General features: G+C 44.7%; 1 protein-coding gene across 1 annotated transcript in view; it reads left to right on the top strand.

The window, feature by feature from the left end:
• The first annotated feature begins 2804 nt into the window (after positions 1-2804).
• LOC128715467 (protein spire) overlaps positions 2805-15974 on the top strand; it is a 117205-nt gene continuing 104035 nt past the window's right edge. Inside the window, exon 1 of the mRNA XM_053810370.1 lies at positions 2805-3288. Coding sequence (XP_053666345.1) covers positions 2805-3288 — 484 coding nt within the window. The remainder of the gene's footprint in view (positions 3289-15974) is intronic.

The following is a 15974-nucleotide window of genomic DNA, read 5'->3' on the forward strand; positions in this document are numbered from 1 at the left end:
CGTCAAAGAGGAGGGTAGTAGCGCTTCGTTGCTCGCCCAACACACGTAGTTTAAGAACGGGTACGAAATCTGCCATCATTTGCTGTTCCAAAGCAAGTGGGAAGCTTTGAAGGTAAGCTAGGGTAGTTAAATGTTAACTTGAATATCCTTTGTATGTGGTTCTTGTACGGATTTTATTACAAAAATGAATATATAAGTGGAAAACAACACCATAGAAAAAAAGTTTCATATTTGTTTTGTATAAAGCTCCGAAATAGAACTTGAGTACGGAAGTTTAAATGGAAAAGAATATAATATTGATGTATTACGAGCTCCCATTCGGACTGACTATCCAGCTAATAAAGTGAAAGAAAGCCATACATGGCAGGCCTAGCTCTCTTGAGATAGTTCTGCCGATAAAGAAGAATACTTCTTGTGGCTTAGATTTTCGTAACTCATGCCTGCAATGTATTTAAAAAAAAAATCCTGATTGGTGGAATACAAATAAATGAAATGAATTAAAGTCGTTTAAAGTTCATAAAAATAGACCACAAAGCATAACAAAATATAAATATCAAAATAAAATTTGATATCTTGATAATTAGCATATGTAAATTAAGCAAAAATATCATTCTGATAGATAATAATATTTCGTATCTCTTGCTGTAAACATCACATTACGGTAAACGAAGTAAAATGTATGCAGCAATTTTCAAAACGACCACCCTTAACGAAACCAACCGTCGGCGGGAACCATATTTTAACGAAAACGTCAAAACCAACCACAATTGAACGAAACGGCGTCGTCCCCATCGTACAACAGTAGATTTGAGGGGGTGTGAAAGGAAGAAGGAACGAGGAGGGGGCCGTTCGGGTTTCCGATGTTCGTTCTCTCCAAAAACGCTCTCTCGCGACAGTGGAAAAAAACCCCAAGCCTCAGAAGAACGAGAGGGCACAATTCCATGGAATGTACGATAGAGATAGGAATAACATCTCTGAGAGAGCGTAACTGGTAGTAATTTGCTCTCTGGGCTGGGACGGTTGCGGGACGGCGCCACACATCGCGTTTGATGCTGCTCGAGTAAGGTCGTGGACGGTGCAGCAACGTGTATTTCATTTTTTTTAAATCCACACTGTTTGTTTCGCGGCGATTGCGCGTATACTTATCCGCCCGGTGTTTGATTCCCCATCGATGCATGTGCTTCGGCAGGGTGATCGTACCCATCGGTTTGCGGGGGTGAGCATTGGCAGAATTTGTGCGTAAAGTAAAATCAGCATTTCATTGTGATTGTGGTGGTAAAACAAAAGTCAAACACACATTTAGTTGTAAAATAATAACAACAACAGGCGAACGAAGATTTACGGGAGCACCAAACCTGACGCCAAAACCTTCACTTTCAGCTGGTGCACGGTGTACAATCGATATCTGGGTGCTGCTGGTATGCGTTCCGCTCCCGGAATCCTTACGCCCGCACTAGTGCATTTGAAAAAGTATGCGTGACCGTGGGAAAATCGTTCGTTAGTGGTTGAAATTGCAGGAAGTGCCCGAATCGATAGCGGTGACATTTAGTGCGGGGGTTTTTTTTTATGCGCCCAGAATTAAATCCTGCTAGGTATTTGCACGTGCATTGCATGGATTACAAGTGGTTTTGTTTGAGCAAAGGGCAGGCATTAAAATAGGCTTTATGAATATGTGGTTCGTTCCAGCTGGTGGACACTCCCGCCACGCTGACCGTGATCCCGTATTGCGTCAATGTGTCCGTGAAGTGTTTATGATTATTTTTTTCTTTCTTTTGTTTTTCATTCCGTGTAGCTTCAACTAAGCAACGCCGTAACGGAGAACCGCAGTGTAGAAAGGGAATTTCTTTATCCCCTGCCTCTTCTTGCGCTTCCTGGACGATAGATGTGGCACCGTGACCACGTGTGTGAAGATGCTAGTGATATGATGGTACAAAGCGGGTGTATTGGCGTTGATGGCCGGGTATATCAGCATCCGTGTTGATCGATGTTTGCTAACTGATAGTCAAATTGTCTGATTTTGTGGATGCATCACCGTCGCAGTGCGTGAGAGTGTGTGCGTGTGTGCGGCAGATTGACGTGGTTCTATATTAGCTGTCATGCTTTGGTCATCTCCTTGGTGACAAGTGCACCACAGAGTGATTCCAACCAGTCTCTGCAGCGTGGAGCGGTGTGCGACGAATCTTAGCAGTCTGGGAAGCAGCAGTTACATACGTAACATTGCCCCTCGTCTCGCCATATTCCATTAAACGGTCAAGAAGTGAAGGAGCTTTGCGAGCAGAGAAAACAAAGCCGTTGATAAAGCTTGGTGCTGAAAGGGAAAATAAGCAAGGAGTGTTCTGTTTCCGGTAGTGTATACCTTTACGTCCTTATTGTGTGTTTCTAGTGGTGTAGTGTGTTTTGTGTGTGATCCTATGTAGTAGTGCGTACCGTGACGAAAGGCGATAGAAATGATGTCAACGTAGCCCAGTTACAGTAGGGCCCAAGTTTGGCAAGAGTTAGCTAGATATTGCAATTATGATGATCGTTGACGGTGCGTTACATTTTACGGATGGCAATCGCGTGCCAGGCTACTATCGCAAAAGTGTTGGCCAAGGTCCGGGCATTGGTAGCACCCGTGAGCCCGAGTGATTTACCGGTGACGTCTGGCGTATATTATTGTTTGTGTGCTGTTTGAAGATAAACGAAATTTGAAACATCCTTTCTTTCCCAAGCAAATGCGGTGGTCGTCTCGCTAATGGTGTTCGATAATCATAGTGCATCTTCTCCTTAGACTCACCGACCCGCGGCCAGACAGCGAATGTGAGATGGCGTCCGAAACGGAAAGTCCCATCCCGGCGTGCCCACCGCTACCGGAAACGGCGGGTAATCGCACGGCATACCGGAAGATGTCGAAAGGGCGTGAAGTCGACGGTGGGGAGCTTACCGGTGACCAGCGTTTACAGTGCCGGACGGAAACGGGCCCGGTCGAGGGTGCACCGGAAAGTTTGAAGTACGCGAAGTATAACGTAACCGGCCCAACGGGACCGTTGGCCGGGGAGTGTAATGGGGTGGGAACGGTGGCAGTAGCAGTGACCGGTAGTGTCTCGGTAACGCTCGAAGAGATCCTCAAAACGTTCAACGCGCCCATCTCGGAGGATCAAGCTTGGGCGCTGATCTATCAGACGTCCCGGATGTATAAGGCTCGCCTGCAGGAGTCTGGCAGTCGATTGCGTGACCTACGGTTACCCTTACATCCACACCAGCTGCACGTCCAGAAGGATGGCGGCTGCATCGTGACGGCAAGAGCGGGTAAGTTTCAAGGAAGTCTAATTACGATTGATCAAATGTTTGCTGCTGTACACTAAAGAAGTACAATTTAAGTGTGGTAAACAGAGTCGTTTGATCTTTGGGCCCTTGGTGGGAATTACCTTGGAATTAGCTGTGGACAATCAAGTCACTCTATATTGAAAGAAACATGAAACTGGGGACGGTCTGGTGTATGTAAACAAATTTATAGGACGGATTTCTTGCACTTAAGGCAGAAGTCTTTGTTCTGTGGGGTTATTCTCAAGTGTCCCTGTTTTTTCCCCATTCGGCTAGTCATCACGTTCAAGGAGATATGGCGCAGGGTGGCCTAAGCCTGCAGTATTTCTTTCTTCAGTTAAGAGAGGACTAAGATTTACGTGGTTCAAGGAATACCACCAAGAAGGGCAATGTTGAATTGGATGTTTCAGATTGATGTAATACCTTTGATAGACGTTCTGCATTCGGACAAGGAATATGAGTAGTCAGGGCTCTTGGAAATAAGAGATTAGAGATAATACTACTGGATGTTTTAATACTTCAACTATTTTTTTCAATTAGTAATTATTTCTGTGGTGCTTTTACAATCTTAATGAGGTCAACCGTCAATCGTTCAAGAATGTTGTTTTTTTTTATAACTGCTCATTTTATCACCACTGCATGACACCATCGTTTATGTGGCGTCGCGATTACTGGCACGAAATGTGAACAGTTTGTTCAAACGTTTTTTTTGAATGACTTTCTGCAGAGCATTAGTGACAGTATGTATTTTTTGTTGTTGAAAAAAAGCGAATCGATTTTAGCAGTGGTGGTAAAATATGATGTCAGCTTTCAAGGACCTTTTTCCGGTTATGAGTATGACCTAATCGACCGTGTCTTTGGCAGTGACATAGAAGGAAAAATATGTCTCAAGAAATAATTGATGCGATTGCTCCGGTTGGCAACGGGGGCATCTACGCGGGCATCGCTTCCAGTACACGCTCTTGAGTGGTGGAATTCCCGGTGGATTAAGACACCTTGGTACATTTATAGTGATATTTTCGCTTGTTTCCAAAGCGAGACATCTGGTTTGGTAGTGTTCTGATTCTGAGATGGTCTACAAGGATGGCCTGAGTGGTTGCGCATAAATCAGCTCCGTGTGCTTCGACCACTCCCGCAATGGGACTCAAGGGAGCACAAACAATGTACATTCTCGTAGGTTATGTGTAGCAATCGATATAACTCTTCATGAAACACCTTCACACACGCGGGACCCCCTTAATTCGACGCCGTCGAAGCGAACCGCACGAATTTGGGACACATTTTCTAACGCCTCCACACAAAACCTTCGAGAATTGGAAATTGAACAATGGTCCCGCTCAGGTTACGGGCTTCAGGGGATGAAGACGTTTCGAAAATGCGACATTTTCGGTGCACTGGAATTGTGCTGGGTGTGCGCCGCTAGTGTCTGTTACGCGCAGAGAACGGATAGATTGAAAGAATTGTACGGAATGGATTTCGGAGTAAGCGTTGTTCTATTTGGAGTTTCTTTCGGGTTCGGTTGCGTTCGGTTCTTAATGCGATAAGTGTGAACTTCCGCTTTTTTTCAAGTGAATCTTTTTTTTTTATTTAAAAATAATTTGAATCGTGTGTTCGGGTTGATTGGATCCATTTATTTCGACACCTTTCGGGAGAGGCACAGTAGATATGTATGTCGTTTTTATGGAAGGTTTTAGGGTTGTTGGGGAAAAAAATGCTCCATACTCTTGTTGGTTGCTTTTTTGGAAGCAAATAAAGTCATCGATTTTTTTGTTGCTGTGGTGCCCGATTTAGAAAATTGGTAGCAATCTCGTGGTGCAGCTGGTGAGTTCTTGCGCTTCATTCAATTATATAATTTAACGCAGAACGTGTGTGGAGTTAATGCTGAAACCCCATTTCGTGTCTGTTGATGTTCGGTTTCGTAGCCGGAGAAAGTGGTTAACTTACAGCAGGAACATCACGTACCAAAAGCGAGATGCCCTGATGATGATGATGATTAAGATAGAATAAGAGCAGAAACGATTTGTGGAAGTCAGGTGGAGTTAAAGTAACGTAATTGTTTGGTGTTTTTTTTTGCTATTTTTTAACGATTTCTACAAGAAGGTTAGAAATATCTCTATCCGTTAGAATAAACCGCTACCACACGGTACGCAATGTACGTGCGGTGTAGAAATCCCTTGGCAAATAGCTATCAGAGGAAGGCAGAGAGAAACACACGAACAGCACATTTCCGGTTTGGACAAACTGTGCAGTGTTTATTATAGTGGACGCCAAGCAGGTGTTGTTTGTTGTACACAGGAGCCACTATTTTCCGCAACAACGGTAACGGAACACGGGGTTGCTACGGGAAATAGGGGAACACCACCGTACGTTCGCGGTGGACGTATGTTTCGTATCACATGTATAGGGGCAACGCCAATCGTGTTTAATATCCCGTGGTTGCTTAAATGAGGCTCATCGTTTCCTGGTGGTCACTTTGCGTGGAAAGAGTTCGTAAACTTCCTAATCCAAGGAGACAATCTACTTTGGTTAGAAAATGTACTTAGCCTTTTACGGATCAATTATACGAATTTCCTTTCCTGCTTGGTAAAGGCCAGCAAATCAAGGTAATGATAGAAGCGAGGCTGGTGCTGCACTTGCCATCTTCAAGTACGCCTTGTTGGTCGATGAAGAAGCACCTCGTGGAATGGAAAACATCAATCAAGGGCTGGTTTAGTGTGGCATCAGCTTCATCTTCAGTGTTTGCTCTACAACTGCCGGAGATGAGTACCGTCCGGGGTCAGATCATGAGATTTGGTACTTTCGATTGCTCGTCCAATCCCCCCCTCTATAAAAGAAGCTGCCCGAAACCGCTTTGAACGGGTCATGATCAGTGTGCCCCGGCTTTGCGTCGATTGTTCGTACGCTGGAGTCGATGCTTTAGAGCTGAAGTCTCTCATGGTCACGGTTTTTAATAATGAGCAATCGATCTAGCCTGTACCATTCCTTTCACCACGTTCCCGGTTCCACATTTGAATGATATCTTTCGTTTAAGAATTGATGGACGGTGCGCGGTGTGGACTTTCGGTTTGGGCCCTAATTGGAAGGAAGTGACTTCCCAATTTCCAAACCAAACTAAACCGCAACGCTCTCGGTGGTGTCTTTCTTTTACTTTCGTCCATTAGTGTGACGCGTGCGTGTGTGGGATGGGGCTGGTAATGGAGGGTGGGGTGGGTGGGGTTCTGAGTTTTACGTCATTCGGTTAACCTCACAAACAGTGCGCCAGGGTCATTCATTCTTGGATTTCGATTTTCCACGCGCTGCTCGTTTCCGTCCGGCGTAAGTTTCATGAGAAGGAGAAAGTCAAACAGTGCGGAGGATCTGAGGACGATGGCGAAGTTTGGTAATGATCTTTTCGAATTTTGTGTTGTTGTTTGCTAAGCTTGTTTGCGACTTTGCTCTAGAACAAGTCAATCATTAGCACTCCTTCGTTTGCCGATTCCTTTTCTTTTTTATTGTGCCATTTCTTTAGCAATGTTGGAAGAATCTTAGGAAGATGGGTGTTTATTTTTCCTTCGTTGGATAATTTAGAACCTTATTTTATTGCTCAATAATCAGGTTTAACATCAGCGGAAACCTTGACAGAAATTCTTCATCTGCACAGTGCCGCACAGCGCAAGTTCTCTGGTGTTGTTTTCCCAAATCTCTCCAAAACCCTAGGGACGGACCACAGGTACGGTTCTTGTTTGTCGTACTCTCGATTGAATGGGTTTGGATATTGCGGTTTGCTTTATGAGCCGCAACGTGGATGTGGTTTTTGGTGTGAAATTATTCAGCCTCCCTTTTGGTGTACCCGTTGATGGGAAGCAAAACTATAAAAAAAAACTCAAGGTTAATGTACGGTGCTACGAATGCCCTGGAGAACGGTAGGGCTACCCTTGGAGAAACACTCTGGCGACATCGCATTATACACACGGGTCCCCGGCGCAACTAGCGCACCTGCTACTTGTCTATCAAACTGCATTGCCCAACGTCCAAACCTTTCTCTGGAGAGTAAGGAAAGTGAGGAAATTCAAGGAAACATCACCACTTTGACACGTCGGTACTTGGTGGTGTTTCTTTGGGGTGTGATAGAATATTTCCTGCTGGCATTAAATCTTCCTCCCATCCTGACGACAGGCCGGACAAAACAGGTGTGTGTACGGTGCATGTTTCCACGCTTCTTGGACTTAAACGGTGTTGATTCCCGGAATCCATAAGACGCGCTCATCTCACGCACCGGGCAATGTCTTGAACACTCCTGGTGCGATGTTTACTTCTATCGTGGGCAAGTGGGCTTTTCGACACCTCGTGGGTACTTGCCGGAGAAGCATTAAATTTATGCCACCTGAGACCATTTTCTACCCATCGTCGAGGTTGTGATTGCATTGAAAAAGTTCTCATTTGAATATATGGAAATACCGTGGTGGAGTGGAAAAAATTAAAACCATCATCTCAAGAATCTACCGCACCTTCCGGTGAACGGGCGAGATGCTGAGATGTAGTTTGTGGGTCTGCGAGTGTGAGGCTTTCAAAATTTCAAGCAACAGTGCGTGAAAGCGCATTAAAATCTCGCTGCGCTTTAACGTCGGTGGGTAAAATAGGGGAACAAAAATGTAAAATCTGTACGGGTGCGTATAAGTACCACCACACCCCTCTCTATCTCGCCATTTACCCGCGCGGTGCGCCCTTAATTGTTAATTGTTAAGGGCATCGTTTTTTTTTTATGGTAATGGTGGTTTGATTTGCTTTCGTCTTCATCTTGCTGCTCAAGTACGTGCGGTTTTGTGGTGGTACTGGGTAGTGCTTTTATTTTCACTGCGCCCTCCCTGTTCGCCTGGCGGAAGACGTTAAGTGTCGTGTTGTAATCACCACCCGAAAACAAGAATGATTTATTAGCCGTCGGTGCACCTGAAAGCACTCGTGCGATTTACGTTTTTTTTTCAAACAAAAAGCTATAGTCGATGTGTTATATGGAGCAAAGATCATAGATCATACTGCGTGAATATTAATTCTTTTCACTTCAAAAAAACAAAACTTCGCATCTGAAAACCGGGCAGAGCGACAAATCTCGTATAAAAATACATATTAAAAAATGCTCCTTTTGCTTCTCTGCTTTGCGTCGTTTGCGGCACTTAATGCTTGGATTCATTTGAGCAACACACCGTACGCGTGATGCGCAGATCCGCCACTCTGGACGCCGATTAAGTGTTATGAAATGTTTCGATTTGAAGCTGAAACCAGTACGCACGTGTCGTGTCGTGTGTGTGTGTGTGTGTGGAGTAGGTGAATGTAGAAGAAATTTTCCCGATTGCGCTTCAATCGGTTTTCTGGGCCAGGGGGGACGCACCAACGTACAAGGGGGTAGGACTGTAATTTAGCTATTTTCTCGCGTATGCTTTTGATTATTCATCGAGCATAAACTTAACGATCGCCCGAAACGATGGTATCGTTCGGTGGCAGTGCGGCAAAAATGGGTTTTGGTTGTGTGCAACATACCAAACTTCACAATGCCTGCGTAAATCAAACAGTGTGCTCATTGAGCTGTCCAAAAATGTTTGATATTACGAAAAAAAATGGCTGAATATTGTGAATTTGAGATCATTTTCAATGAAAAACTACCATTGCAGTTATGCTTTTCGAATTGTATTTTCAACGGAAATTGTGAAAAATGCATCCCAACACAACCTGCGTACCGGTGTTGTTGCACACCTCACTCCAAAACATGATTGATTAGTGTTTCACACGTTCTTCATCGTGTATGAAAGACAAAAAAAAACCCCGCCAGCGCAACGCAGCATGAGATCCGGCGTGTCCCGCCGGATGTGTGTGCATGGGCGTAGTAGGCGTAGTGGTACGGAAACTGCGAAATGAGTCAGCCGTCGATGCCTACCGAAGTGTTGGCACTGTTGGTATGCTTTGTTGCAATTCCGAAGATTTATTTCTCATTTCAGAGCAAACACCATCGCGTGTGTGCTGGGGAGGGGGGGATGCAGACGGGGCCGGGCCGGGTTTTTATTGTTGTTTCGTTGCCGGCGATACACGGTGGAAGACGTTCGATTGCGTATAGAAGTGCAGTTGGCACGGTATCGAATGCGTGCCGTTTTTGTTTCTTTCTCACATCCACCGCCCCCCCCCCCCAATAAAGCCTCTCCTCCCCCTCCCACTCCTCTCCCGGCCATCGGAGAAAAGGAGAAAAATGTGCGATTATGAAATAGTTACGCATTCCTGCGCTACACCAGCATCATCACGCTGTGGTTGTGCACGTTGATGACGAGATGATGAGCTTGAAGTTTCCTGCCCCGGCGAGGGTGGTGTTTCCCCACACTCCAACCAAGGGGTTCAGCCCCGTTCAGCTGGCTGGTCCGTTTGTCACATTTGGTGCTGTTTTACAGATTTCCTCCATTCGAACCGGTGCCCTTCGCGGGTTGTGCATGATTTTTCAAAAATTTCACCATTTCTCGACGTGTCGTTGTTGTGCGCAGTGGATGGGCAAAGCAAAATTGATTTTTCTGTCACTGCGTCCCAATGCATTCGGTACGGTTCGTTACCGGGCCGGCGCAATATGTTGTGCGTTATCGGTGTTGTGATTTTGATTTTGGGTTAATGTTTGAAAAGTGTTAGCTAAACAGCATGCAACATCCTTGACACAGTTAGCAAGCCACAACTGCTGTTAGCGGTGACTATTCGCTCGTGTTTGGTCACGAATAGATCTCACTGGTAGTGTGGTGAGGACACGGAAAACCATAATTACTCATGGGGTAACATATAGAGACCTATGTTTAAAATCAACCTGTCAACTTTTAAACACCCTTCAAGAAGACTTCCTTGGTGGTCCAACTGATCGGTCATCCTAAACAACAAAAAAAAACACGGACTAAAAATATAATTCCCCCCTACTCAAAACATCGCCGACTAGTGGAGTGTGAAGTTCTAAGATTCTTCAAGTCATGCCGCTCGATGCCGGGTGTCAAACTGCAGTCAACTGCAGTTCCCAAGCAATGATGCAATTTTTAACCTCCTTCTATCGTGAGTCGTTTGAATCGGGTTTGTTTCGGTTAGAGAGATGCCTTGACGCGAGTTGAAAAGACTCTTCTTTGAGGATGCTTTCGAAATTCCTCTGCATGCCTGGGATAGGGTAGAACATCTTTCAACAGGTTCCTTAAAAGATGTTTATTGCGAGAATAGCCGTAAACAGTGAAGAACTTTTGGGCAGGAGATGGTTTTTGTTTTTTTTTTTATTGTGCGTGAATCGATTCTTTTAGCTGGGCGATGTTTCTAGTACAATTGTTTAATATGTTGCTATAGTAAAGCAATCGTTTTTTTTTCGGCTATTGCAATCGAGTTCTAGCAACGCCTTCTTCACACATTCCATAATTGGTATGAGAGTCCCTTGAAACCCGTAAAGGGATGCAACTTGTTTGTCGCCGGAGGAAGATATTGAAGACGTTTTGTTGGTGTTCTTGCATTTCCAGCCAATCTTAAACGGGCGCTGTAGTCAATAAAGGTTGATGGCACCTTTATTGACTAGCGAACTATTCCACCCGTAGGTTTATAACTGCTTTTCACGTTGATTGGATTTTACCATAAATGTACGTTGAGAAGCCGAGGGACCGTACGTTGTGCCGGCATGTTTGACTCATCCAGATTTCGCCGTTATCGTATTAAAAATATATAAATATCGGTCAAAGTCGGGAGTGAGGCCGCGGTACCCATTGCTTGTCAGCTGTGGTGTTTTCTTTTTTCTGCTTTGCTCTTCTGATCGCTTGCTGGCAAAAATTGGTGGCTGATCTCATCTCGGTGGCCTTCTTTCGCTAATCCCTTGTGCCGGGACCAATTACGTGGCGGGGGAAAGTGCTAGAAGGAAGAGAGAATTTTGACCGCGGCATACGGCTTTGATTTGGACTGCTTCACTGTTATGTAGCGAAATTGTAACTCTTTTGTGCCTAGTGTTTCGTCACACGCTTCATGACGTGATAGTGTGATTAAAAATTTGTCCGTTAGTGGACAATTGACATCTTGTTATAATGCATATGGGAAATGGAATAAATAGAACATGGTAATTTGGAAGTTTCGTGTACAATAAATTCATCCAACTCGATAAAAAAAATATTAATTCTCAAAATGATATAAATAGATTGGTGGCCTTCTTCTTAGATATTGGGATAACAATTTGCTAACACCACCATTTTAGACGAGTGTTCCTCACTTGCCAATGATCGCCCGATTCTTGCCATTATGCCAATTGACCGGTTTTCTGTGCTGGGCAACGGGCATAAAAGTGTCACCGGACACCCCACGGAACAGTTTTATGCTTAGTTGAATCATTTTTTTTGCTATCGCCACGCTCGTTTAATCGGTTTGATGAGCTTAGCAGGTCCAAAAATCGAACCGTTGATACCTTGGGGAGCAGGCACGAAACGATCGACAGCGAGAAGCAGTGGCATATAAAGTTGCTTATTTTGCTCAGCTTCGCCTCACATGAGCTCTGGGCGTGCGCAAACTATTTGTGCGATGCGTGTTGTGATATGTTACGTTCTTTGTGCGGAGCACGAAAAAAAAGAAGGCGAAAAAAAACATTCCGAACCATATATTGGAGCTAGGAGATCAAATTCCACAGCCTCCTGAGATGGGGTAGCTGAGACACAGATATTCTGCACAAAAAAAAACTCCCAATTATTATCCGTTTCCTTTCTGTTCCGTATCCTCGGCGAGAGGGTTTTGTCCGAAATTCAGCTTGATGTTATCGTCCAGTCCTTTCCAGCTGCCTTTATGTCGACGATTATGAATGAAATCGGCCAAAAGGTGTTTCATGTTTTTTTTTGTCATGGGCGAAAAGCGCAGGCTCGTACCTCGCGAAACAGATAAGGCGAGTGTCGAGCGTATGTCTTGCTTAGCGAAAAAAAAACAATTAATGCAACCCTTGCGACGGAGGCATTTGATGTTTGATTTGTTTTTGCCGTCCCGCTCCATGTGGCTTCGTCGCTTTGCGCTGACATCTGACGGGGCACATTCCGAATGAACAGAGCGCACGGTTGCCCGATTCACTCGTCCGGAGGTCCGGAGGTTTGAGTTCTATCACACATGCTGGTGCTTTAGAAATTGGAGTTGTTGGGCTTGATTCGCTGGATGACTTCTTTAATTTGGAGAGAAAACTAAGAGAGCGCCGCTTCGATCGGACAAACAGAACATGTCACGTATCGTAGGATTAGCCGCATTTAAGACCATCGCTAGACAAACACCTAATGGGCAAATAAATATGCGTGCAGGTGTGGAATGGAACGAGCAGCTTTGCTCTTTTTTTCTTCTGTGCGCCAACATTACAAACTAGCGGCATTGCTCTTGATGTGCTTCTTTTTTTTCGCCGCAAGTGACGATCCCGTAAGCGTTTGACCCAGTTCCCGAAAGTAAGTGAATTAATGGAAGCCAAGCGATGACGTCCGGCAGACAGGGTGGCGGAATCTATCGCGGCCCAGGAAGAAGGCGGATGCACAGGGTGTCGGTAACACCCGATGATGGGGCTGGATGAAGCTTACATAAAGCGAACCGACCGGCCCGCGTATCGCGAGAAACAAAACGCCGCTCGAATGGGGGATTTGCTCGGATTCGCCTACCAGAACGGCAACAGAAGTTTGCTCCAATTTTTCCCGATCGTCTGTATTTGGTCGCGATATTTGGGGAGCGCCCCGGGGCCGGGACCATGGTGGTTGGTAATGATGAAAGACGAAGTTAAACGCGTCTTTTCCGCAACTAAATTTCCTGCACAAAGCGCAAACCCCAAGGAAACCTTATTAGGGGGTAACTTCTGGAGAAGGTAGTCGCACGCGAGGGAAGTGCAACGTGCGCGTGTAAATGGTTTTGTTTTTGGTCACTTAAGGTGTTGGCTGAGAAGAATAGGGTAAGATAGGAGATCGGGACGCCCCAACAAACCGGGAGGAACAAAATTGCTGTAAAACTCTTTAGGAAGTAAACGCTTTCGGCATGGTAGCGGTGTAAAGAAGGCTGAGGACATAAAAGCAAATCGCCCCCTAAATCGATCTAATTCGTCGTACGGGTTGACGATTTGTTGCCAGCCGTGGTGCGCGCACGGTTTGCAGCTGTTGTAGGGGTAACCGCAAAAGAAGCAGTACACCGAACGGTGGATTTTTCGGGAAATTGATCTACTTTACTTAAGCGGTTTCGGTGGTGCGTTTTAGCTCCGATGTAGAATAGCGTTGAAATGTTGACCAATCACACAGACGCATACGATTAACTCTCGCGATCGTTGCGATAAAGTCGTAATAGCAATTGTGGTATATTTGTAACATAAAAAAACGGAAAACATCACTAAGTCATTCAAGCAGAAAAATGTAGACATGCAAAATTGCGCTTGGTTTTGTGGGTAGGATTTTAATAGCTGGAAAGTTGGGTGTAAATGAGACATCCATTATTCGGTTGATCGGTGTTTTTTCCTAACATTTTAAATAGTTTTTACGAATTTGAATACCTGAAAGAAGAGTTCTGCTTTACCCTAAAACTCTGCAAGTATAAGCAATGTTCTCTCAATCTCAGTTGCGATGTGCGTTCGAGTCCTAGTGAGAAAAGCGTACCTGGTTTACGGTGTACTGATAACGCACTTACTAACTGGTCTATAGGTCCGGTGCGCATGCATACGTTTAAATCGGATAAAAGTGTTACCTGCTACTGACCTCATCGATCGTGACATGTCGTTCATTACCTTGCAAGCAAAAATTAAATTCCCGGTTGGACATGCCTGGCCAACTTCTTGCTGGTGACGTCTTAGTCATTTGCAGTGTTTTTTTTTCGAGAAAAAGAAATTAAAGCACCATTAGAATCGTTCTTGTGCCCAACCAGCAATTACCCAGTTGAAGTAATTTTAACTGTATTTATTTTAACCTTCCCCAAGCAAGAGGTCAAAGCAGGGTTTAGCGAATTCCCACGCCAGACTGCGCTCATGTCATGCTCCAGGTCCGCTAAGTCTTTGTCCTCTGTCGGCAGATGATCGCTTTTTTGCGGCGACTCTACGTCTACCCTTTGAGTGGAAGCTAGTCATACTCCTCCAACCTGTCCCACTGCAGGAAAGACGACCTCGAGCATTCGTGTACGAGACCTAGACGGAGCCGCCTAGGTCGTACATTCCGTGCACTCATACACACACACTGCAATCAGAGATTTTCTTGTGCGAATATACCGCGAAGCCCACGTTTAGAGCCTGCGCTAGGGACAAGCGTTATGCAATTTTCCACCTTCTTGCACCGGTAAACGATCAGTTTAGTTGCGCATCGTCGTTTGCTCGGTGCGCACTTTTTGCGTGTGGCAAAGATCGTTCGCTTGGTTATGGTGCTCGGAGTGGGGGGGGTGAATGCAAAAACCCATCCGACGGTAACGTGGAAAACAAACAAATTGTTTCACTTAAGCAAATCCTACTGCTGGTGGGCTTGGAAGAGGTTTTTTTTTTGCCTTCCAGAGACCCGGTTACGGGAGTTGTGATTGTTTCGTTGGTGCTTTATTTTTGTAGCTTCCGCAGTTCGGACGTATTTAAACCACGGCACTATCGAAGTGTGGCGAATTTGTTTTTGCTATCTTTTAGCAGCTACACAAAATCTCTGCTTTGAAGAAACAATGCAATGTGACGGCTGGTACGGTTGCTGATGGAAATCCGAAACGGTGCATCTGCCCGGGGTCCATAGTGTTATAAGCAGACTGGAGATTGAATAGAGGATAAGAATAAAAGGACAGGTGTACACTCTGGGGGCAATGATGCAAAATGCAATTATACAATCGGTTTTGCATAAGAATTGTATCAGATCGCATGGTGAAGTCACTCAACTACTAAAATAGAAATTAGAAAGAGAGATTTCATAATATATCACATTTGTATAATTGTTGGATGATACTTAAGCTTAATTTAATATAAATCTATTTTTAGTTGGATATTAGGTCCACTACATTTAGCTCTATACAGCCGGTTAGAAAATATTCTATCATTGCAAGATTGGTTTTAATGATGATTTATACTGCCGATTTAAATTTTAACGATCCAAATGGACTTATTGTCTATTTTTAGCACCGAGTGTTTGCACTTTACGTCGATTCATAATATTTTTTACGCTTGGTTAAGCGTGTTGCAATTACTTCAACTCTCATTATAAAATATTCTAGTTTATTTGATAATTGTGTTTGTGGAATAGCTTCGTGTAAATTAAATATTTGATTAAAGTGCTGTAGAATGTCTGCCATTGTGTTTTTTTTAATTTATCACATCAACATTTTCGACAAGTGGTGGAGTTTCAGCGCACCCTCTAGGGTTGTTCATTTCTTGTCGATAGCGCTCGCGCGTTAAATAATGGCAGCTGGGGTACACACCAAAAAAAACCCTGCCTGCAGCGAAATGGAAATGAGTGTCCATCGCCATACAAATTAAAATCGCATCGCAGCACATGTTCCAGGTCGATCCATGGTCAAGGTCAGTGGCCTGAATAATATTGGCAGTGTGCGAATGACTGTCACCGCGTGCACCTCAACCACCGGCCCTGCTTCGCCGCTGGTACGAACATAAGAACGCATCGTTGTTGTGGGGGTGCTGGAAAGCAAAATTGTGAAGAATAATTTATGCTCAGACAATTTCGCTTCACCACGCCGTTAACCCCTCCACC

This window comes from Anopheles marshallii, chromosome 3 (genome assembly GCF_943734725.1).
Source record: "Anopheles marshallii chromosome 3, idAnoMarsDA_429_01, whole genome shotgun sequence".
Lineage (NCBI taxonomy): Eukaryota > Metazoa > Arthropoda > Insecta > Diptera > Culicidae > Anopheles > Anopheles marshallii.